The following is a 22725-nucleotide window of genomic DNA, read 5'->3' on the forward strand; positions in this document are numbered from 1 at the left end:
ACTATGAGATTTGAAAAATGGTTTCATGTCCTGCTTCTTAATTAATATCAAATAATTATTTATAATATATATATATAAGGTTTAATTTAAGGTTATTTGCACATAATTTAAATAACCCAAATCATAATTTGTATGCTTTATGTCCGTGCATCACACGGGTACTAATACTAGTTCTTATTAATGCGGCTTCTCTCTTGCCTTCCGGTAGATCCAAATTGACCCGCATCTCTTCATCATTAGACTCTTGTGTTGCTTGTGAGAATCTTGTACTCGGTTCTCCTATTTCAACTGGGATTAATGCTTCAGCTCCATAAACTAAAGAGAAAGGAGTTTCACCTGTGCTCGTCTTTGTTGTCGTGCGATATACCCATAAAACTCCGGGTAACACTTCAGGCCAATTACCCTTTGATTCCTCTAAACGTTTCTTCAAATTGTTGATTATGACTTTGTTCGTTGATTCTGCTTGCCCATTGCCTACTGGGTGATAAGGTGTACATGTGATTCTTTTAATTTTCCAACTCTCAAAAAACTCAGTGACTTGAGCTCCGATAAATTGAGGGCCATTGTCGCATACAATCTCCTTTAGTACACCAAATCGGCAGATGATATTACGCCAAATAAAGTCTCTGACCTCCTTTTCTCGTATCTGTTTAAATGCTCCTGCCTCTACCCATTTAGTGAAGTAATCAGTAAGCACGAGCAAAAATTTTACCTGTCCTTTTGCTTGTGGTAATGGACCCACGATATCCATTCCCCACTTCATGAATGGCCATGGTGATATGACCGGATGTAACAACTCCGCAGGTCTATGCATGTTGTTACCGTACCTTTGACATTTATCACATTTAGCTACAAAACTTTCTGCTTCTTCCTCCATTTTAGGCCAATAATATCCTGCTCTAATCAAGGTTCTAACGAATGATCTTCCTCCTGCGTGATTCCCGCAATGCCCCTCATGTATTTCTCTCATTACATATTCCGTTTGAGAAGGTCCGAGGCATCTTGCTAATGGACCACCGAACATCTTACGATAAAGATTCCCTTGTTTTAAACAGTAACGAGCAGCCTTTTTGCGAAGTGCATGTGCTTGCTTTTTGTCATTAGGGATGGTACCATACTGTAAAAAAGCAACAATTTCGTTTCTCCAATCCCAAGTTAAATTATTAAAATTTACCTCATTCTTATCTGGATCGAGAACTGAGTGAAATGTATAATTGCAGCATTTGCATCTTTTGCTACATCAGCTGCGGATGCAAGATTAGCTAAAGCATCTGCTTCAACATTTTCATCCCTCGATATCTGTATGACCTTCCAAGTTTGGAATTGCTTTACCAGTTCCCGTACCTTTTCTAGGTACTGCAGCATCCTTGCTTCCCTAGCTGTGTAAGTCCCTAGAATTTGATTAACCACGAGCTGCGAGTCACTTTTGATCACTACTTGATTTATACCAAGTTCTCGTGCCAATTCTAAACCTGCAATCACAGCTTCATACTCCGCTTCATTGTTAGTTACGGAATGACATTTAATGGCTTGCCTAATAGTTTCACCTGTAGGTGGTACTAAAACAATTCCTAATCCTGCACCTTTTATATTAGATGAGCCATCAGTAAATAAGGTCCATGTTCCTGGATTCGCCCCATTAAGTACTTGTACTTCTTTTTCTGCTTCTAATTGCATCCCTTGGCTAAAGTCAGCGACGAAATCAGCTAATATCTGTGATTTTATTGCTGTTCTAGGTAAGTACGTGATTTCATATTCACTTAGCTCTATGGCCCATTTAGCTAACCTCTCTGACAATTCATGTTTATGCAATATATTACGTAGGGGGTATGCAGTCACTACAACAATGGGATGACATTGAAAGTAAGGTCTTAACTTCCTAGATGCCATGATTAGAGCAAGTGCTAATTTTTCCAACTGTGGATACCGTGTCTCTGCATCTAACAAAGATTTACTAACATAATAGATAGGAGATTGTTTACCTTGCTCTTCTCGTACCAAAACCGCGCTTACCGCAACTTCTGAAACAGCAAGGTAGATGAAAAGTTTCTCCCCAGCCTTGGGTTTTGCTAGCAAAGGTGGATTTGACAAGTATGTTTTCAAATCCCTAAGTGCTTGTTGACACTCCTCATCCCATTCAAAATGATCCTGCTTCTTAAGAGCCGAGAAGAATTTAAAACATTTTTCCGATGATTTAGAAATGAACCTTCCCAAAGCTGCGATTCTTCCTGTTAGTCTTTGAACCTCTTTCTTGTTGGAAAGTATATCTGGAATTTCTTCAATGGCCTTAATCTGTGCAGGATTCACTTCAATACCACGGTTAGAAACAAGAAAACCTAAAAGTTTTCCTGATGCCACACCAAATGCACATTTTTCTGGATTCAACTTCATATTATATTTTCGTAAAATTTTAAACGTATCAGATAGTGCGATATATGATCTTCTGAATGTTGAGTCTTAACTAGCATATCATCTATATATACTTCCATGGTTTTACCTAAATGTTCTTGAAACATTTGGGTGACCAACCTTTGATACGTTGCACCTGCAATCTTAAGACCGAAGGGCATTACCTTGTAACAATAAGTCCCCCTGTCTGTTATAAAAGAAGTTTTTTCTTCATCACCTGGATCCATCTTGATTTGATTATAGCCTGAATATGCATCTAAAAAACTTAATAGTTCATGCCCTGCAGTAGCATCAATTAACTGATCTATGTGGGGTAAAGGAAAGGAATCTTTTGGACAGGCTTTATTAAGGTCTGTGTAATCTACACAGACTCGCCACTTACCGTTCTTCTTAGGAACCACAACAGTATTATCTAACCAGTTAGGATATTTTACCTCACGAATTGAACCAATTTTTAGCAACTTTTGAACTTCATCTTGAATCACCTTATTTTTGAAAGTTCCTTATTTTCTTTTCTTTTGCTTGACGGGAGGATATGATGGATCTTCATTTAGTTTATGAGTCATCACCTCCGGTGGTATACCTGTCATGTCTGTATGGGACCAAGCAAAACAGTCTGCATTAGCTTTTAAAAATTCAATTAACTTACTTTTTACCTCCGGGCTAAGATTAGCTCCTATGTACACTTTTCTCTCGGGCCAATGTATAAATAACACCACGACCTCTAGCTCTTCTATCGTTGTTTTGATGTTCTCATTCTCTTCCGGTTCTTGAATGGTATCAGGTCTTGAATCCAGATCTGTTTGCTTTTGCTCAGGTGAGGTTGTTTCCATGTTACCCTCACCTAAATTCTATAATTGCTATTTGTCTTCACCTTTAACAGTTGAATCTGCAACGGAATTGATGCTTCTAGATGTTTGTTGATCGCTCTGATTTGGCATATTCCCCATGGAGATGGGAATTTAATAACTTGATGTAAAGTTGAAGGAACAAATTCCATGTCATGAATCCATGGCCTCCCAAGAATCATATTATAAGCCATTTCCATATCTACCACTTGAACTTTGGTATCTTTAACGACGCCTTCTGCGAATGTGGTAAGTATTGCCTCCCCTTTTGTTACAACACTAGAGTTATCAAATCCCGACAAAGTATGCGCCTTTGGGATTAATTTATCCTCCGCTTGCATCTCGCGCAATACCCGTATTAAAACAATGTTTACAGAACTACCTGGATCAACCAAAACTCGTTTCACGTTAGTATCATGTACAAGTAAAGATATTACCAGTGCGTCGTTATGCGGAGTTATGAGTCCCTCGGCGTCTGCGTTGTTGAATATAACATTCTCCTCTTCCAGTACATGTCGAGGCCGCTTCCCGTGAGTAATTGTCACTTTTGAAACCTTTTTATATGATACATCATTGATCTCTTCACCTCCACTTATAACGTTGATAGTTCTCTTGGGCGAAGGTGGTTTTGGAGGCTCCTGTCTGTTCTTCATGTATGCTTGTTTACCTTTCTCACTGAACAACTCAGTAAGATACCCTTGTTTTAACAAATGATCAACTTCACCTTGTAGAAACCTGCAGTCTGCTGTTTTATGCCCATGATCGTTATGAAATTCGCACCAATGATCAGGGTTTCGTCTGTTTGGGTTCGATCGCATTTCCTTTGGCCATCGTACCTTATCTCCCATGCTTCTTAAAACAGCCACGAGTTCAGAGGTGCTTACGTTGAAGTTGTAACCACCGAACCTTGCCTTTAGACTTCCATCATCGTCTCGTGACTCGCGTGTGTTTCGATCATTTCCGAACCTTGATGAGGAGCCTGATTCCCTGTTCCTAGGTTTGTGATCGTACCTTTGATTATCTTGTCTTGACCGTGAGTCCTTTCCCGCAGGTCCCATGTATGGCTCGTACCTGTTTTTACCGGATCTCTTTTCATTTTCCACACGCCTTGAGCTTACCTTTTATTCTGTTTTATGTCGTAAAATAATGTCTTCTTCAATCCTCATCTTTGTGCTGTATCTGTTGTAGACATCATTCCACGTTGTTGCTTGGAATTCTCGAAGGCTTTCCTTGAGTCGNGGATAGAATTTGAGTTGCATCCCTTGTTGTACTGTTCTATTGCCTTTGACCACATCTGCCATAGTTCTCTTCTCTTCTCCAGATCCAGTATAATAGGTCAATTTCCTTGCTGCTGTGTTCAAATTGTTCTCCATCACTTTTGTATTTTCAATTTCCTTCAGCGGTGGTGCTTGCATGATTGTCGGCGCACTACCCATACCTGGCATCCAGTGTACCAATTGAACCGGAGCTAAATGTTGTATCACTCCAGATTCAGGCGTAACCATGCGATTCGAATTATCCTCAGTACTTTCCTTCGTCAGTGTTGTCTGTGAATTAGGTTTCCGATTCGTTTTCCGGCGAGCCATCTTCTTCCGCGCACATTAGCTATCCTTGCTAAAAATGCGCCGAGAGAAAATAACCGCCCCCTCTCATATTTAATTTTATGTATCGAAATGCATATCTTTGTCTCATATACTATGGGGATGGTGAGAAAGAGATATATTTTGCATCCCAGAGGAGCTATCATTGGAGATACCATTATTTCAGGTATAAAGTTCGTACAATAATGGAAAATGTCCTACCTTTGAGTGCGGTTTGAACAATTGATTTACGTAATTGGGGTGATAGAGGAAAAGCTGACAGATAAGTCACCCTTATGACCACTCTACATAATCGTACATGAGATTTTCACCTCATACGACTCCTCATCAATTCTTTGAATTCATTGGTTCCTTTCTACATTCGTGGATGGTGGACAAACCTATATTTCTTTGTTTTAATAGGACTCCGTACAAGCGTTGTTTCTATCTACTACTATCTAAAAACAAATCAAGTTACTAATGACAGGACGAAACCAAGAAATAACCCCTCACATTCGAAATTACAGAAGATCCCCTTTAAGATCAAAAGATTCCATCAATTTGAGTATGATTGTATGTGTGGTAGTCTACTATACCAAGAATATCAATGAACACGATTATTCCAATTATTCAGGATAGCCTTTTTTAGCTTCTTGGGTCTATTTCTTAGTTCAAGATTCCTCTTATTAATTGGAACTATACAATTAGTATATCTATTCTGCGCAAAATAAAAATGACCTAGGATTATGAACTTATAATATGATGATCGAATAAATTCCATAATTATAAATTCATTCCATACTAAAGCATGCCGGAATAGAATTATATACATTTTCATTATGCCTCGTGTGCAAGAAGATAAAGATCAATAGTACCTCTAAGATATTTGAAATTGGGGATGCAAAAAGTGATTTCGTATTAGACCCAAGGAAAGAAAAAGAAGTGGCGTAGAAATTATTATACAAATCAAGATGTGTGTAACTCTGTGTTTGTGCATAACGAAGCACAACAATACAAATTAATTTGTAATTACTCCCACTTATTATACATAAATTAATTACTAATTTACTTAATCAATAATTGGTCGTAACAAATGAATTTTTTTTAAAATAATTATATAACTTAATTGAGCTAAGCCTGTTTGGGCAAAAGTATTTTTTTCCCAAAGTTAAGGTGTTTGGCCAAACTTTTAAAAAATGCTTACCAATATTTTTTTCTCAAAAAGACTTTTCAAAAAAGTACTTTTTTGAAGAAGCTATTTTTACTGCTTCTCAAAAAGATTCAAAAACACTTTTTTTTCTTCTTCTAAAGTTTGACCAAACACCTTAATTTTACGGGAAAAAACACGTTTGGCCAAACATGCTATATAAAAGGAAAAGAGGACTCAGAAAAGAATGAAGAACTAGCTTTGTATTATTGAATCGTAGCTGCAAAACGCTTTAGTTTTGACTCCGCGTAGAAACAGCATCAAACAAATTTACTAAATATTGATCTACGCGTTTGCTTCACCATATGAAACAAAATACTAGTAATAAAAATGTTGCCGAAAACAGAAAGTAGGATTCATAAGATTTTTATCCATATATAATTTACAAAAGTAAATACATTAAATAAATGAAAGCCTCTTTACAGTAATTGAATTAAAGAAGCAATGTGAAGAGAAGATTTATGAACACTTTCTACTCTTGAAAAGTGGCATTTAGGAATGGCCCATGGGAAATATGCCATTTCTAGGGCCCCTTGTAACAATCTGGCTGGAATCACCTTTTTACTATAAGAAACTAGCTAGTGGACGGTGTATTATTTTTATTTTCTTGTGTTTAATTTGGGGGGTGGGGGGGGAGGTAGGTTTCTTGGTTTAATTTGGAGGGTGATGATGGGAGTGGAAAAAAGAAAATTTAAATGAGTCTAAAGTTACTAAGGGTGTCAAACGAGCCGGGCTGGGTCAGGCCTGCCCCCGATTAGTGAGCCATTCCGAATCTCGGTCCGGGCTGACGTAAGTTATCGGTCCTGGGACCGGGTTTTGGGTGGAATAAAACTATTCGGCGCAACCTCCTACCCGCTAAGGGAATTTCGCTTTTAGGTGTCAAATTAGCATGGATTAGTTAGTTTTCGGACTAATAATTAAAAAATAGTCAACATTTGCAACATAATAAAAAAATAACCATTATTTAATGCGAAGATGCAATCTGAACAAAAATACCCCTAGCTGAAATACGAAAAAAAATTCAGCATAATATGCTGGATTGTGAAACTCGTTGCGTACAAAACTTCAGCACATTCTCCTGGAGTTCAACTTCGAAAATAACTTGTATGCAAATTCCATCATATTATGCTGGTGTTTAACTTGTAAAAGTTCAAACTCCAGCATATTATGCTAGAGTTCAAATGCTGAGTATTTTGAACTCCAACATATTATATTGGAATTCCATATGTAAAAAGTTCAAACTCCAACATATTATGCTGAGCTAGAGTTCTATTACGCGTTCGGTAAAATATAGTAGCTTTAGTTGAGACATGTATTTTGTATTAAGAAATCCATTAAATATGAATAAATAATATTCAGAACCCAATAAACTATATTTTCTAGAATCCAAAACCCATAAACTCAAAATATTGAATCCGCCTCTACAAGCCCTCGCATTGATTTAGGAAATATGAAGTAATATTTTATTACACTCACAAATATATGGAATCTTATATAGCAATAGTTTCCTTTCACCATCAAAGAGTAGGGTAAAATGGATAGGAGACTCCTCTACTCTTAACTAGATGTCTTGTGTTTGCGCTTTAGAAGTCTGATTGCGAGTGTTTTCCATTTAGTATGCCCTACATCGCATGAATTTGAATTTGTCTAATCAATAAGTTTTGAATAGCGGATGCATAAATCCCAAAAGAAAACTTAGCAGTTACCCTCTCCATTATTGAAATAACAAAATCGACCCCCAAAAAAATCTCTGTTTAACCAAAAATTAGATTTTAGGTCAAAGTTCGAATTTAGAAGAACTCGGGTTACTGATAATCGAAAAAGTATATAAGAAAGAAATTTTGAATGATATAATCAGAAAGCAAATAAAACAAAGTATATTCCAGTAGTGTTTTTCGTGTCCCTTACAGATGTTGTGACTTCCTCTTTTTATAGTTAATTTTTAAGAGAAATTGTAATACCTTTGTTTTAATGAGGCAATTACGAGCAATAAATGATATTGAAAGAAACGTTACTCAATCATTCATATTAATACAAATTCTCTAACGTATTTGGCATTTAATGCTGAATTTGGACTCTTTTTCGCTATCAGATTCATGTCTCCAATTCCTTCTGATCTTCGAACCTTAAATGACTCGAACAGGTACGAGTCTCGTTTCATTTGAATAATAGCTCGTGCCTTTAAGTATCTTCTCTCCCGCATCTGTTGTTGCCCGTGCCTTCTAACTGATTACCACGTTTTGACTATTCCACCGGTCCACGTATCATGACACGTCATCTTCAATATTTAAATTCAGTTTTTTCCCAATACAGCAAGCACCATGCTGAACTTTAGGATAACTATTTTGACTATATGTTCTTATATTTAAAGGACTTTTCATGATGTTTAGACTTCTTATTTTGGCTTTGATGTTTCTATTTTCAAATGTCACATAGAAGAGGTACATACCTATTCTCTCTTCTTTGCATTTCCTTTTCCCGGGTTCTTCTTTTTTAAAGTAATCCAGTCTACAAACTCATGAATCATAAACTTTAATGGAAATAATATGTCTGAGTAAAATAATAATATATCTTTGCCGACACGTCGATACCACGATCCGCTGGTGCCGTTGGAAAAAATTTCTGGAATCACAATATTTACAAAAAAAAAGTTCCAGATTCTTCGTAGATTTATACATATATGCTTTTGAATATAGTTATGGTATTCTGCTATTATACTTTTCACAGCTTTGCGCGTTCTGACTAAAAAAATTAAATCTCTCTACAGACACATCGAAATCACGACCCACTTGTATTGTTGGAAAAGGACTTCTAGAACTACAATATATATAAAATTCAGGTTTAGATTATTTGTATATTTAAACAGATATTCTTTTGAGCTTAGTTCTGAATTTCTGTCATTATGCTTTTTCCAGCTATGCACCACCATACTATAAAATTATATCTCTTTGCAAGGATGTCGAAATCATGATCCGCTTATTATACCATTAGAAAGAGGACTTATGATACTACAATATATATAAAAAAAGTTAAGGTCCAGATTCTTTGTTAATTAATACAGATATGCTTTTGAATTCAATTATAAATTTCTGGTATTCTACTTTTCACATCTTTGACCGTTATGACTAAAAAAATCACGTCTATCTGCATACAAGTTGAATAGCCAATCTGCTTATGCTGTTTGAAAGAGGACTTATAGAACTACAATATATATAATAATCAAGTCGAAACTATTTGTATATTTATAAACATATTCTTTTAACTCAGTTATAAATTTATGTAATTCTGCTTTTCACAGTTTTGTGCGCCCTGACTAAAATAATTATATCTCTCTGCAGCCATATCAAAACTACAATCCACTTATGCCGTTGGAAAGAGAATTCTGGAAATACAATATATACAAAACTTAGGTCCAAATCCTTTGTAGATTTGTCTCCTTTCTTCCGGTAATATCAATCTTTCTTCATATGGAATGTTTTGTAGTTGTTATGTATTCACTGTGATTGAACTATATTTTATATTTTAGCTGTATCACAATGGTTCACATATCAGAGTCTTTTAATTACTTTCATCAACACTTTTGGCCATCGTTGCTGAAGCACCATTTTTTTGGTTGAGTTCAATCCAACAATTATGAAGGTGAATTTTGTATATTTTTCTTAAATAACCAAAGTACCTCAATCAGATTCACAAGTAGTAAAATATTATTCTCAGTTAATACCATTACTCATTATGAGTCATGGAGGAAGAGTTTGGGTGCCAATTCAAGTAGTTGGTCAATTAAGTACTATTAGGTTTGTGTATCGAACATTTCATAAAACCATCAAACTTGCCTTTTTACTAATTATTCTCTTTACTACTTTGATAGAGTTGTGCGGAAGTTGTCGATACACTATTACCTCTTGAGGAGGTTCAGATACATTCTATTTTCCGTGTACCTCAACTCAAAAAATTGTCACTACTCTTGCGTTAATTATTCATCTGCATATTCTAGATTCGTTAGGTCCACTATACCCCTTGCCTCAAAGGCGGATGCAGCCTTATATAATCGGGTAATGTGCACTCACAAAATTTAAATTTAGGTTTCATCCCATCCTTATCTAAGGCTAATCTTGCTAGCACATATGTCAAGGTGGTTGGTGGCACTAAAGCAAGTGCCTATTCAATAGGCATGCTTTATCTAGCCGTTGCTACTTGGGAATTCCTTTTTTTACTGATTCTTTCTCAAATTACATATACCTATGGCCTGGAATAGTAAGCCATAACATCTTCCACGGACAAGAAAACCGCAATGCCTGATAAAGTGCATGATAAATATCATCAAAGTCAAAAGTACATAAGAAATAATAAGCACCCCAGATCAAAATTATGAAAAGATTTTTATATAGCAATTTTAAAGCAGTTATTGTCAATTTTAATTTTAAAGTTTATTTGAACCAGTGATTAGCTTCAACATATGAGGCGAAAGTCAAATAAAAGCAATTGAGGCTCTGAAAACAGCTGCAACACCAGCCACATCACCAAAATTGGTCAAATCTCTACAGCCATGGTAATTTTTGAATTGCTTCAGCCACTTCTAAGTCAGATGATATTTGTGGAAGCCACTCTAATCAAGCACCTTAGCTATGCAAACAACAAACAGAGAAACCAGAAAAAAAATTCAATACAATCATGGAGGGTTTATCATTTCAAGTGGTAACTTGACCGATGAATACAAAGAAATGACATGTAATGTAAGCCTGGCATCTTTTTTTAGAAACAACTCAAAAAAATTCATCTATTTGATTTTTGATTTAATTTTTTTAAATGTGATCGTTAAATTTTGTCTGCAATATACATCTCTTTCTATTATTTCTTTCCTCTCTTTTTTCCTTTGAGCTAATCCGTGCATCGCACGGGTACGTATACTAGTACATAGAATACAGCGGGATACATTGAAATACAATGGGAAAAAAGACAGTGAATACAATGAAATACATGGAATACAGCGAGATACATTGAATTACAATGAAAAAAAAGACAATGAATACAATGAAATACATGAAAATACAGCGTGATACGTTGAAAAAACATTGAAATATATTAACAGAAAATGATGTTGCTCAGCCCTAAACTCCGCCGTCTTTGTTCAAGAACAAACCCTAATTTCCGGCGAATCCGCCATCGAACAAAAACCTTGAATCTCATTGTTCCCGCGCTAGGTTTGCTGATAACATTCGGAGCGGGTTTCACATTGAAGCCATGTAATATCACTACCAGTGTCAATAGCCATGTAGAATTCCTTCACCGGTTGTCCTAACCCGACCCAAGCAAAATACTCGCCACTGCCTTCACTTATTCTAGAAGTAACAGGGGTTTGGATTTCTTCAAGTTGAAGCATAGTAGTGAGTGAGGAAACTAGTCGGGAAAGAGTGAGAGATGTGTAGTTTTTGTGTTGGGTTTTTGTAAGAGAAGAAAGAGGATAGATTGATACAGAGAATGCTGAAGAAGAAGAAGAATCTGAAAGAATGAGAGAGAAAAATAATGTAAAGCATATTTTATAGCTTAAGGGTAGGAGGTAACCATAAATAGATATTGGGCTATAAAAATCAAAAGGTAGCTATGGAATATAATATTTTAAAATGGTATTTATTTAAAATAAATAAAGTATCAACTTTGCTATAGGAGGTAAAAATTCTGAAAATAAACTCCAACAAGAAAATTATAAATTCCACAAGGGAAAAAAAACACAAAATAAATATTAAAAAAATACCCTGTTTTAGTGCAGGAATAATATGCATAAAAAATTATAATGCACGGATTAAAATATGTGTTTTGCTTATTTAGAAGAAAATTGTTTAATATATGAGAGTCATTTTGGTCTTTCTAATTGTTTTCATACATATATTACTAATTTCCATATTCTTACACCTTATATTCCAGGTGTAAAATAATACATTTATTGGTTTCTGCGTAACTTATGCATACATTTTTTTATGCATGCAACAAAAACAGCAACCAAACAACGTATATATAATGCTGAATTTTAAACAAAATTCAAGAGGCAACCAAACACTATATTATAATAGCTTGTACATGCAACCAACAAGCATTAGGGGCCATTTGGTTGGTGAATAAGTAATACCGAAAGTATAATGGTGAGATTATTTAGTCGATATAATTTTATTAGTAGATATTTGGCTAATTGGATTAAAATAAAATAAACAAAGTATAATATAAAACATGTATTTAATTTTACACTAGATAAGTCGGGATAATCTTTTATTTCTAATTTTCACCTCAAATTTTCTAAAGGACTTTGAGAGAAGACCTTTGAAAAAGGGTATCTTGGTTATTTTGGTATGTTATTTTGAGATTAGTAATTTGGGGTTTGTTATCCCGTATTGAAGAAGGTATAAAAATAATATCATAATTATGGTATAACTAATCTCGAAATAAAAGATTTAACCACATATAAAATAAAAAAATTATTACATTTTTATTCTATCCCACAAACTAAACGACCATTAAGTGTGTTCCTCTTGTCATCGTGTACTAGTGAAGGACCCACCAATCAAGCTTAGTGGTTTCTCTCTTTCTTGTGGCAATCCTGGGTCTCCTCATTTGATCAATATTTATTGTCCTGTGTCTCGGTTCAAACTTCACGTGTTATGTGTTTGACTAAAAAGTATAATACTTTTTGTTAAACTAATTAAAAGATAAATGAGGTGAAAGGTAAATCTTAGTCAAGCATAATAATTCTTAGATCTAGCTAAGAGTTTAAGTGATACTGTTTACTTAATGCCCAGAACACTTTGGAGAATAAATAAAGAATGAATGATGAGCAATAGATATGGAAAGTGGCAATAAATATAAATAGAAAGAACAATTCTCCCAAATATCAAATGATGTGGAAGATTCTTCCTTCTGACAACGGAATATGACAATAAATAAGAAAATGAATAATGCTTTCTTGGATCATGTGAGTGGAAGGGAAGAATAATCGATAAAATCGATCACTATGGAAAGGTAAAATTTGTATTTTCTCTCAAGAGTCAACTTCTTACAATATTTCTCAGAATGAATCTCACGTGTCCCTTTCCCCTCTATCTTTTTCTATTTATATGGAATATTCTCTAAAAACCATAAAAGTACAATAAAGGGAATATTCAAGAGAATATTCTTATCTCTAGTCCCAAGACTACACTAGCCGTTATTCCTACTCTTCGCTACTCGACCTCAGCTTCAACGGCTTGCTCAGCTACCGCTCATTGTTGGGCTTCAGTCGACCTCGGCTTTGTTAGTTTCAAGGTTTCACGTATTAATTTTGATGATAACAAACCAACATAATTATTAATCAAAGAATATTTACTTGTGGTAATCTTATTGTTGCACAGGTTTATTCAAGAAAGAAGATTCCGGTAAAGATTCAAACAAATATGGGAAAGAGAATATCATGTGATGAATTTATCGAGGAAGATTATTTGAAAGTCATATTTCAAATATTGAATGGTTTACTACAATATCAGAAGAAGACCCTACGGAAATTATGGAAGGAAAGTTCTTAAAGGAAGGTTGCTAAAATCATGGAGAGGATCTATTATTTTGTGCAAGATACTATATGGAAAAGATTCTACAAGATCAAGAAAGGAATATTTCCAATAGAAGAAGAATATATTTTATATTGAAAGAAAATATATTATGGATTTAGTACAATCTATATTGTGGAAAGAGGTTATTTCCCAAGATCAAGAAAGGAAATTATTTTGGGGTCTTCATCCAAAGTCAAAGGAAGAGGATCTTGAAATTCTCTTGGGTTATCTAAATAAGAGCCAATACTTGTACATATGGAAGAAGAGTTTAAGTGGAAGAATAATTATTCTGACAAAAATATATCACGTAGAAGGAAAGAGATATACCTGCTACAAGTGTTGTATGGCAGTGCTAGATTTGCTACAATACTAAGGAAAGGAAGCTATTGAATGAATTACTACAAGCTATATCTTGGAAGGAGTAAATCAAGGGATCTTACTTAAGAATGTGCAGGCAGAGAATCACCAAGCTCTTTCAAGGAAGAAAAATTCAATATATACTGGTGCATGGTTTATAACACTTCAAATGGAAAGATCTCATTTTATGGATACACAATAATATTGTCTACTTCACAAGGAAAGAAATCGAATGAACTTAAGGCATGGAGTCCAGAATATCAACAAATTGGAAATATATTTGAGACCATTGGAAAGACACATCATCAATCAATAGGTACAAGATATAAGGAATAAATTCCAATAAATCAGTGATTGGTGGAAGGATTTCAAATTAGTTTGAAGGTGCAAATGGAATTGAGCAAAGGAATGAATAGGAAGTCATGTTTGGTATCTACTCAATCAAAGGAGAAAATCTTCTGATTGAATATTATCGAAATCAAGGGGTCAGCAAAATCAAGCCCAACGGTCAGAGCTATTGAAGACTATAAAAGCGAGAGCCTGGGAAAGAAAAAGTCACGCAGCCTTCTATACAATTGTCTATCCAACACCAAGTTCTTTATTCTACTCTTAACAAGCATTGTAATTCACTTTAGTAGATTTACTGTGTACCTAAAAGAGAGAAGAGAGACAGAAAAATATTGGAGAGGCAGTGTGTCCTAGAGGTTGTGTCATTGTTCGTTTCTTTGGTGAGCGAGTGAAAACCAAAGGGTCGTTATTGGTGAGCGAGTGAAAACCAACCCTATCAGCGTTGGTGGTGATCGCTGAAAATCAAAAAGGCTGTACTCAATTCACTTACAAAGAGCTCTAAAAGATATCACTCTTGCAACCCAAGAGGACCGGATTAGGATACCACATTGGTTCTGAACCAGTATAAAATTTCTGGTGTCATTTACTTTATCGCTCTCGTATTATATTCTGTTCCTTTACTGTTTATTGTGATTAACACTTGTTTAAATCGAAAACTAACAGTTCCTGTGTAGGCTGTCTCCGCATAAGTCGACTAGGTCTGAAGAATAGTCTACTAGAAATTTAAAAAGGCTACAATTCACCCCCCTCTTGTACTTTCAGGCTTGGCCGCCCAAATAGAAACACAATCTTCTCACTTAATGACCTTTCCGCGCCTGATTTTGACCATACATTATGATCATTAAATGGTGCTCCTATAAATTAATATATATATATATATATATATTTGGGTTTCATTGACAAGTTAAAATGATCATTATTTTAGTTATTAACGAACAAAGATAATAAAGCAAGGTGTAGGTTTCGTCATACAATAGGACTAAAGGAGTGCCACCACTAGCACACATTAAAATAAGATTACGAGAGAACGTTTCTGTTTACATTTATAACCCAGCAGATAGTCATGATAATATGAATACTCAATTTGGCGTTGAAAATTTGTACCATTAATAGCCATGAAACTGATAGTGTTTTGAACAATGGAAGTCACATGAATGCCTCAGAGTAAAACAAGAATTGACCTCCCCTCCTTGCCGCTTGAGCTCCAAAGGGAAATATAATGCTGCAACATTTTTTCCTCCAATTCTTGCGCTGCACCAAGATATGTCATAACATCGTAGACTTCCGAATTTCCAATCCAAGCCCTGTACGCTGTCGCTGTGGCGGGGGTATTAATAATGTCAACATCTTACTGTAGAAAAATCTAGCATTCTTGTGGCATTGGACTAAAGTGGTGAAGAATCATTGCCTGGTAAAACAGTACTATGTTATTGATCTGGTTTGTACTTTTTGCGAAATTCGCACCAGAACCAGAGGTCCCCCACACCCCCAAAACCCCAATGGATATCTTACTTTATGTTATAAATTTATGTTTTATGCGCGTAAAAGTGGAGTGGTTGTCCAACCGAGCAAGTTGCATAATGAGTAATCCTAGAATGACAAGCTAGCTATTAAACGCATGTCCTTAAGTTCCTCTATACTCAAGTATTCTCATTCTGCTCATATCATAACAAATCTCAAATATGTCAAAGCGGGCCACCGTCCATCCATCCTTTTGGATTAATTTTTCTTTGTTTAATCCCTAATGCCTTTGCCATAGCTATGTTAGTATTAACTTTTTATTACTCCGAGTGGTTGGCCATTTTGGTTTTGGTGTGCTCCACAATTTCCACTGCCAGTTTATTGGCTTTTCTTTTACTTGAGGGATATCTCGTGATATCCTTCAGAAAAAGGACTGAAAACCAATGAAAGACCTTGGCTTGCCACTTTTGTAATCTAGTATCACTACTTCCTCTTCGAAAGGACACTTCTTGTCCTGTCTGTTTCCTCTCTCGGAGTTTATAAACTTTAAGATTTGAAGGTCGCTTCCTCTTTGTCTCTGAGGTTGTCTCCTTTTATTTTCTATCATGACAGAATTAACTTTCAAGTTTTCAGACTTGAAAAGTTCTTCCTGCCCGTCCCTTTAGCCCTCCTCTCTCCTCCATTTCTAACAGTTTTTTGTCACATTGGGTTTTATGTTACTTTTGTTGGTAATCTGATCCTTCTACAGTTACCAACGCATTAATAGCAATTGGTGGCATCATCATGAATTTAAATTGGTTTCTGCTTCTATTCGTCTGCTTTATTGGACAATCTTCAGAGGAGCAGAGACAAGCTGATGATGTAAAGATTGGAGCCATCTTTTCTTTTGGCACCACCAACGGCAAAGTTGCCAAAATCGCAATGGAGGCTGCTGTCGTAGACGTCAATTCTGATCCCACTCTTCTCGACGGAAGAAAACTTGCTCTGACCCTCCATGATTCAAACTACAGCGGATTCCTTGGGATCATTGGAGGTATATCTATAGTTCTCACCTTTTCATACTACACTTCTTCAATTTATCTCTCACTGTTCTTAGATATCACTTGACTAGATCGTCTTGTTAACTTTTTTCTACTTTTCTGGCCGGACGGATATCTGATATCTCTTCCCAGCATTACAATTCATGGAGACCGATACAGTAGCTGTGATTGGCCCTCAAAGTTCTGTAATGGCCCATGTACTCTCTCACCTTGCGAATGAACTCCATGTCCCGCTCCTTTCTTTCACAGCATTGGACCCCACACTCTCACCTCTTCAGTACCCCTATTTCATTCAGACTTCCCCCAGTGATCTTTTTCTAATGACTGCCATTGCCGATATGATCAGTTATTTTCAATACAGAGAAGTCATTGCAATTTTCTCAGACGATGATCAAGGTCGAAATAGTATTACCGCACTAGGTGATAAACTTGTTGAGAGACGTTGTAAGATCTCTTACAAGGCAATTCTTCCACCTGAACCCATGTCTACTCGTGACCTGATCGTGGCTGAGTTGCTTAAGGTTAAATCAATCGAGTCTCGAGTTATTATTCTACATACATTATCCATAACAGGTCTCAGGGTCTTTGAGGTTGCCCAGGAACTTGGTATGATGACGAGTGAATATGTTTGGATTGCTACTTCTTGGCTTTCCAGTGTCCTTGATTCGACTTCAGTTTCAACAAAGGCGGCTAGCTCTATACAAGGTGCTCTCACCCTTCGGCCCCATACACCTGATTCCCAAAAGAAGAGGGCTTTTGTATCAAGGTGGAACAAGTTGAGCAATGGCTCCGTTGGTTTGAATGCCTACGGTCTATACGCCTATGATACTGTTTGGATGATTGCTTATGCAGTAAAAGAGTTTTTAGATCATGGAGGCAAAATCTCCTACTCAAATGATTCTAATTTGGACAGTTTTGCTGGAGAGACAATGAACCTTGCTGCACTTAGCATTTTTGATGGTGGTAAGCAATTGCTTAGCAACATATTAAAGACCAACATGACTGGGGTAAGTGGTCCCATTGCATTCAAACCAGATAGATCCATGTACCGTCCCTCATTTGATATTCTCAATGTAGTTGGCAAAGGATGGTTAAGGCAAATAGGATACTGGTGTAACTACTCTGGGCTATCCGTTGTGCCTCTGGAGTCTCTTTATGCCAAACCAGCTAATAGGTCAAGTTCAACTCAACGGTTGGATCAGGTTATATGGCCAGGGCAAACTAAAATCAGACCACGTGGATGGGTATTTCCAGACGATGGGAGGCCGTTAAGGATTGGAGTCCCAAGGAGAGTGGGCTTCAGAGCTTTTGTTTCAGAAAAGGAAGGTAGTGGAGTGGTCCAAGGATATTGCATAGATGTCTTCCTTGCAGCGTTGAAGTGTCTTTCGTACCCTGTGCCACATCAATTCATCATTTTTGGAGATGGACACAAAAATCCAAGCTATACTCAGCTAGTAAATATGATCACAGCCCATGTGAGTACCGTCAATGGCATTGCTATTCCCGCTACTTAAAATTGCAAAACTTATGTGTAGTTAACATTCAGTATAACATTGTTTTCTTATTCTGTGATAGGAATTTGATGCTGCAGTTGGTGACATTACAATTGTAACGAACCGCACGAAAGTATTGGATTTTAGTCAACCATATATAGAGTCAGGGTTAGTGGTGGTGGTACATGTGAAAAAGATGAGGTCGGTTGCTTGGGCTTTCCTGCGGCCATTTACTCCCCTGGCGTGGGGAGTCATAGCCGCTTTTTGCCTTGTTGTCGGAACCGTAGTGTGGATACTAGAGCACAAATTTAATGATGAATTTCGTGGCCCCCCAAAGAAGCAGGTGGTCACAATTTTATGGTGAGTTAATTGGATGCCTTCCTGTTAACCTTCTAAGTACTGTAATGGGAAGTTAATGCAACTACTCAAGTACTAGGATCCTACGAAGCTACGCAAGAAGCTATAGAAAGCAGTGTTTGAATACTATTTTCTTGTATTTCTTTGATGTTCCAACCTCAAAATTTGCATCTTGATCTCTATGATTTGAACTCATCTCCTTGTACCCCCCCTAATTTTGCTTGCAGGTTTAGTTTCTCAACTATATTTGGAGCCCCGAGTAAGAATCTAGTTTCTCCTCCTTTCACAAAAGTCAAGATAATAACTGTATTTATTTGAATTTGTAGTGTTAAACTTTTGCATAATGGTTCAATTCTGAAAACCTTTCAGGAGAAAACACAGTGAGCACATTGGGACGAATTGTACTGCTTATATGGCTATTTGTAATCTTGATAATTACGTCGAGCTATACAGCAAGCTTGACATCGTTTCTAACAGTTCAACAGCTCGCATCATCTATCCAAGGAATTGAATCCTTGGTAACAAGCAATGACGCAATTGGGTACCAAGTAGGCTCTTTTGCTGAGAACTATTTATTTGAAGAAGTCAACATTGCAAAGTCTAGGCTTGTTCCTCTTGGATCACCAGAAGAATATGCTGATGCCCTTGAACAAGGAAGAGTTGCCGCTGTGGTCGATGAACGTCCATATGTGGATCAGTTTTTATCAACTTACTGCGGTTTCCAAAAGGTTGGCCCAGAGTTTACCAAAAGTGGATGGGGATTCGTAAGTATTTCCTTACTCATATAAGTATTATACTCCTACTAACGCTTATAGCGAAGTAATAAATCGACATGAGTGGCAAAATGACTTAACTAAAGAGCTAGTCATGTAACATAAGCTGATAGCTTGATCCAATTAATTTTATAGGCATTTCCGAGAGATTCACCCTTAGCTATTGACATGTCAACTGCAATCTTGCAATTATCTGAGAATGGAGAACTAGAGAAGATTCACAAGAAGTGGTTAAACAGAAAAGTTTGTGGAGGGCAAAGCTCTGAAGCAGATTCAGAGCAGCTTCAGTTGAAGAGCTTTTGGGGTCTGTTCCTCATTTGTGGAGTTACTTGCTGTTTTGCTCTGCTTGTATATTTTTGCTGCATGTTGCGACAGTTCAAACGACATTTCCCTGAATTAACGCAGCGTTCTACTTCTACTAGAACTAGAATATCACATTCAATACGGCTTAAGAAGTTTTTGTCTTTTGTGGATGAGAAGGCAGAAATATCTGCAAATAGGTTGAAAAGAAAGCGGATGGAAATGGAAAACCTTTCCACTAGCTAACGCCATTGCTTCTTGAAATGATGAACATTTTCCAAAAGAGAGACTGCGAAACGTTCTCCTTTGATTCTTGAACATCTTATCATGTAACAACGGAATGTATAGAACAACTAGTGTTTGAAGAATTAACCCAATAACTTTGTAATTTAATATAATAAGATGTTAAATTTTGGGATATTGATGTACAGCTCCACAAATATGGAATAAGATGTTATGTTTTGGGCTATTGATGTGATGAATGTGTTGAATGGTGTTACCTAAGAGAGAGATTGAGAATGTAATATCGTTTATGGACAAAAATACAGGATTGCCAAAAGGCTAACTGAATCTTAAGCCGCTTTATCATGTTAGTTGAGCTCATTTTGGTCTGCCTTAAGAGTTTATTCCTTGTGAGACGGACTTCCTCATCTCTTTCTCACAACAAGCCCAATTAGCATTTCAGCTTTAGGTGCCTTGGGTTGGGGCAAAGTTCGAAGAGATGATTAAATAACTGCCTTGTTTAAAATGCTTCTTATGTACAAATAATTGGTTTGATCAAAGACTAATCCTAATAAATATGAAAGAGAGTAAGATGTAGGAAATAAATAAATAAATAAATAAGATGGTGTGTAAAAGAAAAGAAACTTACAGTAAAACAAAGTAGACAGAAAGTGGCCACCTAGGCTCTTTCATAAGCTTATCAGAAGTGAGTAGAGTTTTTCCGTAAGAACCCTCTTTCCTTTAGAGGCTGGTGATTGGGTGAGAGCCTTTTACAGGCGTTGGCTCTCACTCTGACCAGTAACCACACACTCTTCTTTGCAATGGCTGTCTTCTGTCAGTCTCCCCTCAATCTCAGCCTCATCACCTCCTCACGCAATCTCAATCCTAATCCCTCCTTTAGACTCAATCTCTCCTCTCACACTCGCACCCTCGTCACTGAGCCCCCACCAGTTTTCACCTGCGTCAAGTCATTTGCTCCCGCCACAATTGCCAATCTCGGCCCCGGTTTCGACTTCCTTGGCTGCGCTGTCGACGGCATCGGCGACTACGTCACTCTCCGCGTCGACCCCAACGTTCACCCTGGCGAGGTTTCTATTTCTGACATCACCGGCGCCGGCAAGAAGCTCAACAAAAACCCCCTCTGGAATTGTGCCGGTATCGCCGCCATCTCCGTCATGAAGATGCTCAACATCCGATCTGTTGGCCTTTCCCTCTCCCTCCAGAAGGGATTACCCTTGGGCAGTGGTCTCGGTTCCAGCGCTGCTAGCGCCGCCGCCGCTGCTGTTGCCGTGAACGAGCTTTTTGGTCGCCCATTGGGTGCGTCTGACCTCGTGCTTGCTGGGCTAGAATCGGAATCGAAGGTCTCGGGTTACCACGCGGACAACGTGGCACCTGCTATTATGGGAGGTTTCGTATTGATCAGGAGCTACGATCCTCTGGAGTTAATCCAGTTGAAATTTCCTCACGAAAAGGAGTTGTTCTTTGTGTTGGTGAATCCGGAATTTGAGGCCCCAACTAAGAAAATGAGGGCAGCACTGCCGCAACAGATAACCATGTCCCATCACGTTTGGAATTGTAGTCAGGCAGCGGCGTTAGTGGCGGCCGTGCTGCAGGGAGACCTGTCGGTTTTAGGGAAGGCACTGTCCTCCGATAAAATAGTGGAGCCAAGGAGGGCACCGTTGATTCCAGGAATGGAGGGTGTGAAGAAGGCGGCAATGGAAGCAGGAGCTTTTGGCTGCACCATAAGCGGAGCTGGGCCTACGGCAGTAGCAGTGACTGACAACGAGGAGAAAGGAAGGGAGATTGGGCAAAGAATGGTAGAGGCTTTTATGAAAGAAGGCAACCTCAAGTCCTCGGCGATGGTGAAGAAGCTAGACCGGGTTGGGGCTAGGCTTGTCAGTAGTGATCCTAGATGATTTTTGCGCTAATTGTCATGCCACAGCTTGTTGGTTCCTCATACATCTTTTCTTGGGGGACCAACACGCCTTTGCAAATTTTTCACCGGAATGGGATGGTTCCGACATTCTTCCACCTAATCCATTACGGTCACCTTTGCATAGGGATTTTGATCTTCAGAGACTGATCCATTTTGGGCGGGTTGCCTACTTGAACTGGTACCAAATAATGGAATAACTTAAAATTTTGCCGCATCTTACTGGTAGTAATGATAGTTTGGCAAATTGGCACCAAATCGTCACAGTTCAGTATATGATAAGTGACGTCTGCCTCAACTGCTGTCTTCTAACTTAAGTTTGGTTGTCATATAGGAAGCGAAAGCTATCAACCCAGCTAGAAGTTGAACTTGCATTATTTATAGCATTATAGTAGCTTTGAAGCTATAGTTAGTTTAAGAGAAGTGACAAGATCAACTTCATTTGCCTCAACTCTGATTTTGCTCTATGGTATTAACGTATTCTTCTATGAGATACACTGCTCTGGATAGTGCAGTTGCAATGCTTGATAGTTGATATTGAAACATTCTCTCTTTTATCGTTTTTTGTTTTGCTTAATAAGGTAATATTATTAAATTAAAACATATCTGCTAGTTACAGAGTTGCTGAATATAGATTGGCTTCTGACCCTCCTTTTCACTTCCTTTCCGCTTCTGTTCCTTTAAGTTGATGCATATACTTGGTGCCAATGTTGTGGGCGCTATTTCACCTTTTTTATTCTTTCCTCAACATAGCTCATCAAAAGAGAGATAAAGAATAAGATTGTTGATATTCTTTTGGGGGGCACTGAGGACATCCAACTCTACG

At 37.3% G+C, this 22725-nt stretch overlaps 2 protein-coding genes across 2 annotated transcripts; both read left to right on the top strand.

The window, feature by feature from the left end:
- The first annotated feature begins 15946 nt into the window (after positions 1 to 15946).
- On the top strand, positions 15947 to 20228 carry LOC109219830 (glutamate receptor 3.2-like). The gene is made up of 6 exons (XM_019384297.1): positions 15947 to 16814; positions 16954 to 18296; positions 18397 to 18674; positions 18899 to 18930; positions 19041 to 19435; positions 19580 to 20228. Exons 1-6 carry the CDS (start codon positions 16565 to 16567, stop codon positions 19988 to 19990), a joined length of 2709 nt encoding a protein of 902 aa, XP_019239842.1. The 5' UTR covers positions 15947 to 16564; the 3' UTR covers positions 19991 to 20228.
- A 325-nt stretch (positions 20229 to 20553) lies between these two features.
- On the top strand, positions 20554 to 22454 carry LOC109219828 (homoserine kinase-like). Its single transcript, XM_019384296.1, has one exon. It carries the CDS (start codon positions 20788 to 20790, stop codon positions 21880 to 21882), a length of 1095 nt encoding a protein of 364 aa, XP_019239841.1. The 5' UTR covers positions 20554 to 20787; the 3' UTR covers positions 21883 to 22454.
- The last annotated feature ends 271 nt before the right edge of the window (positions 22455 to 22725 follow it).

Source organism: Nicotiana attenuata, unplaced genomic scaffold, assembly GCF_001879085.1.
Source record: "Nicotiana attenuata strain UT unplaced genomic scaffold, NIATTr2, whole genome shotgun sequence".
Lineage (NCBI taxonomy): Eukaryota > Viridiplantae > Streptophyta > Magnoliopsida > Solanales > Solanaceae > Nicotiana > Nicotiana attenuata.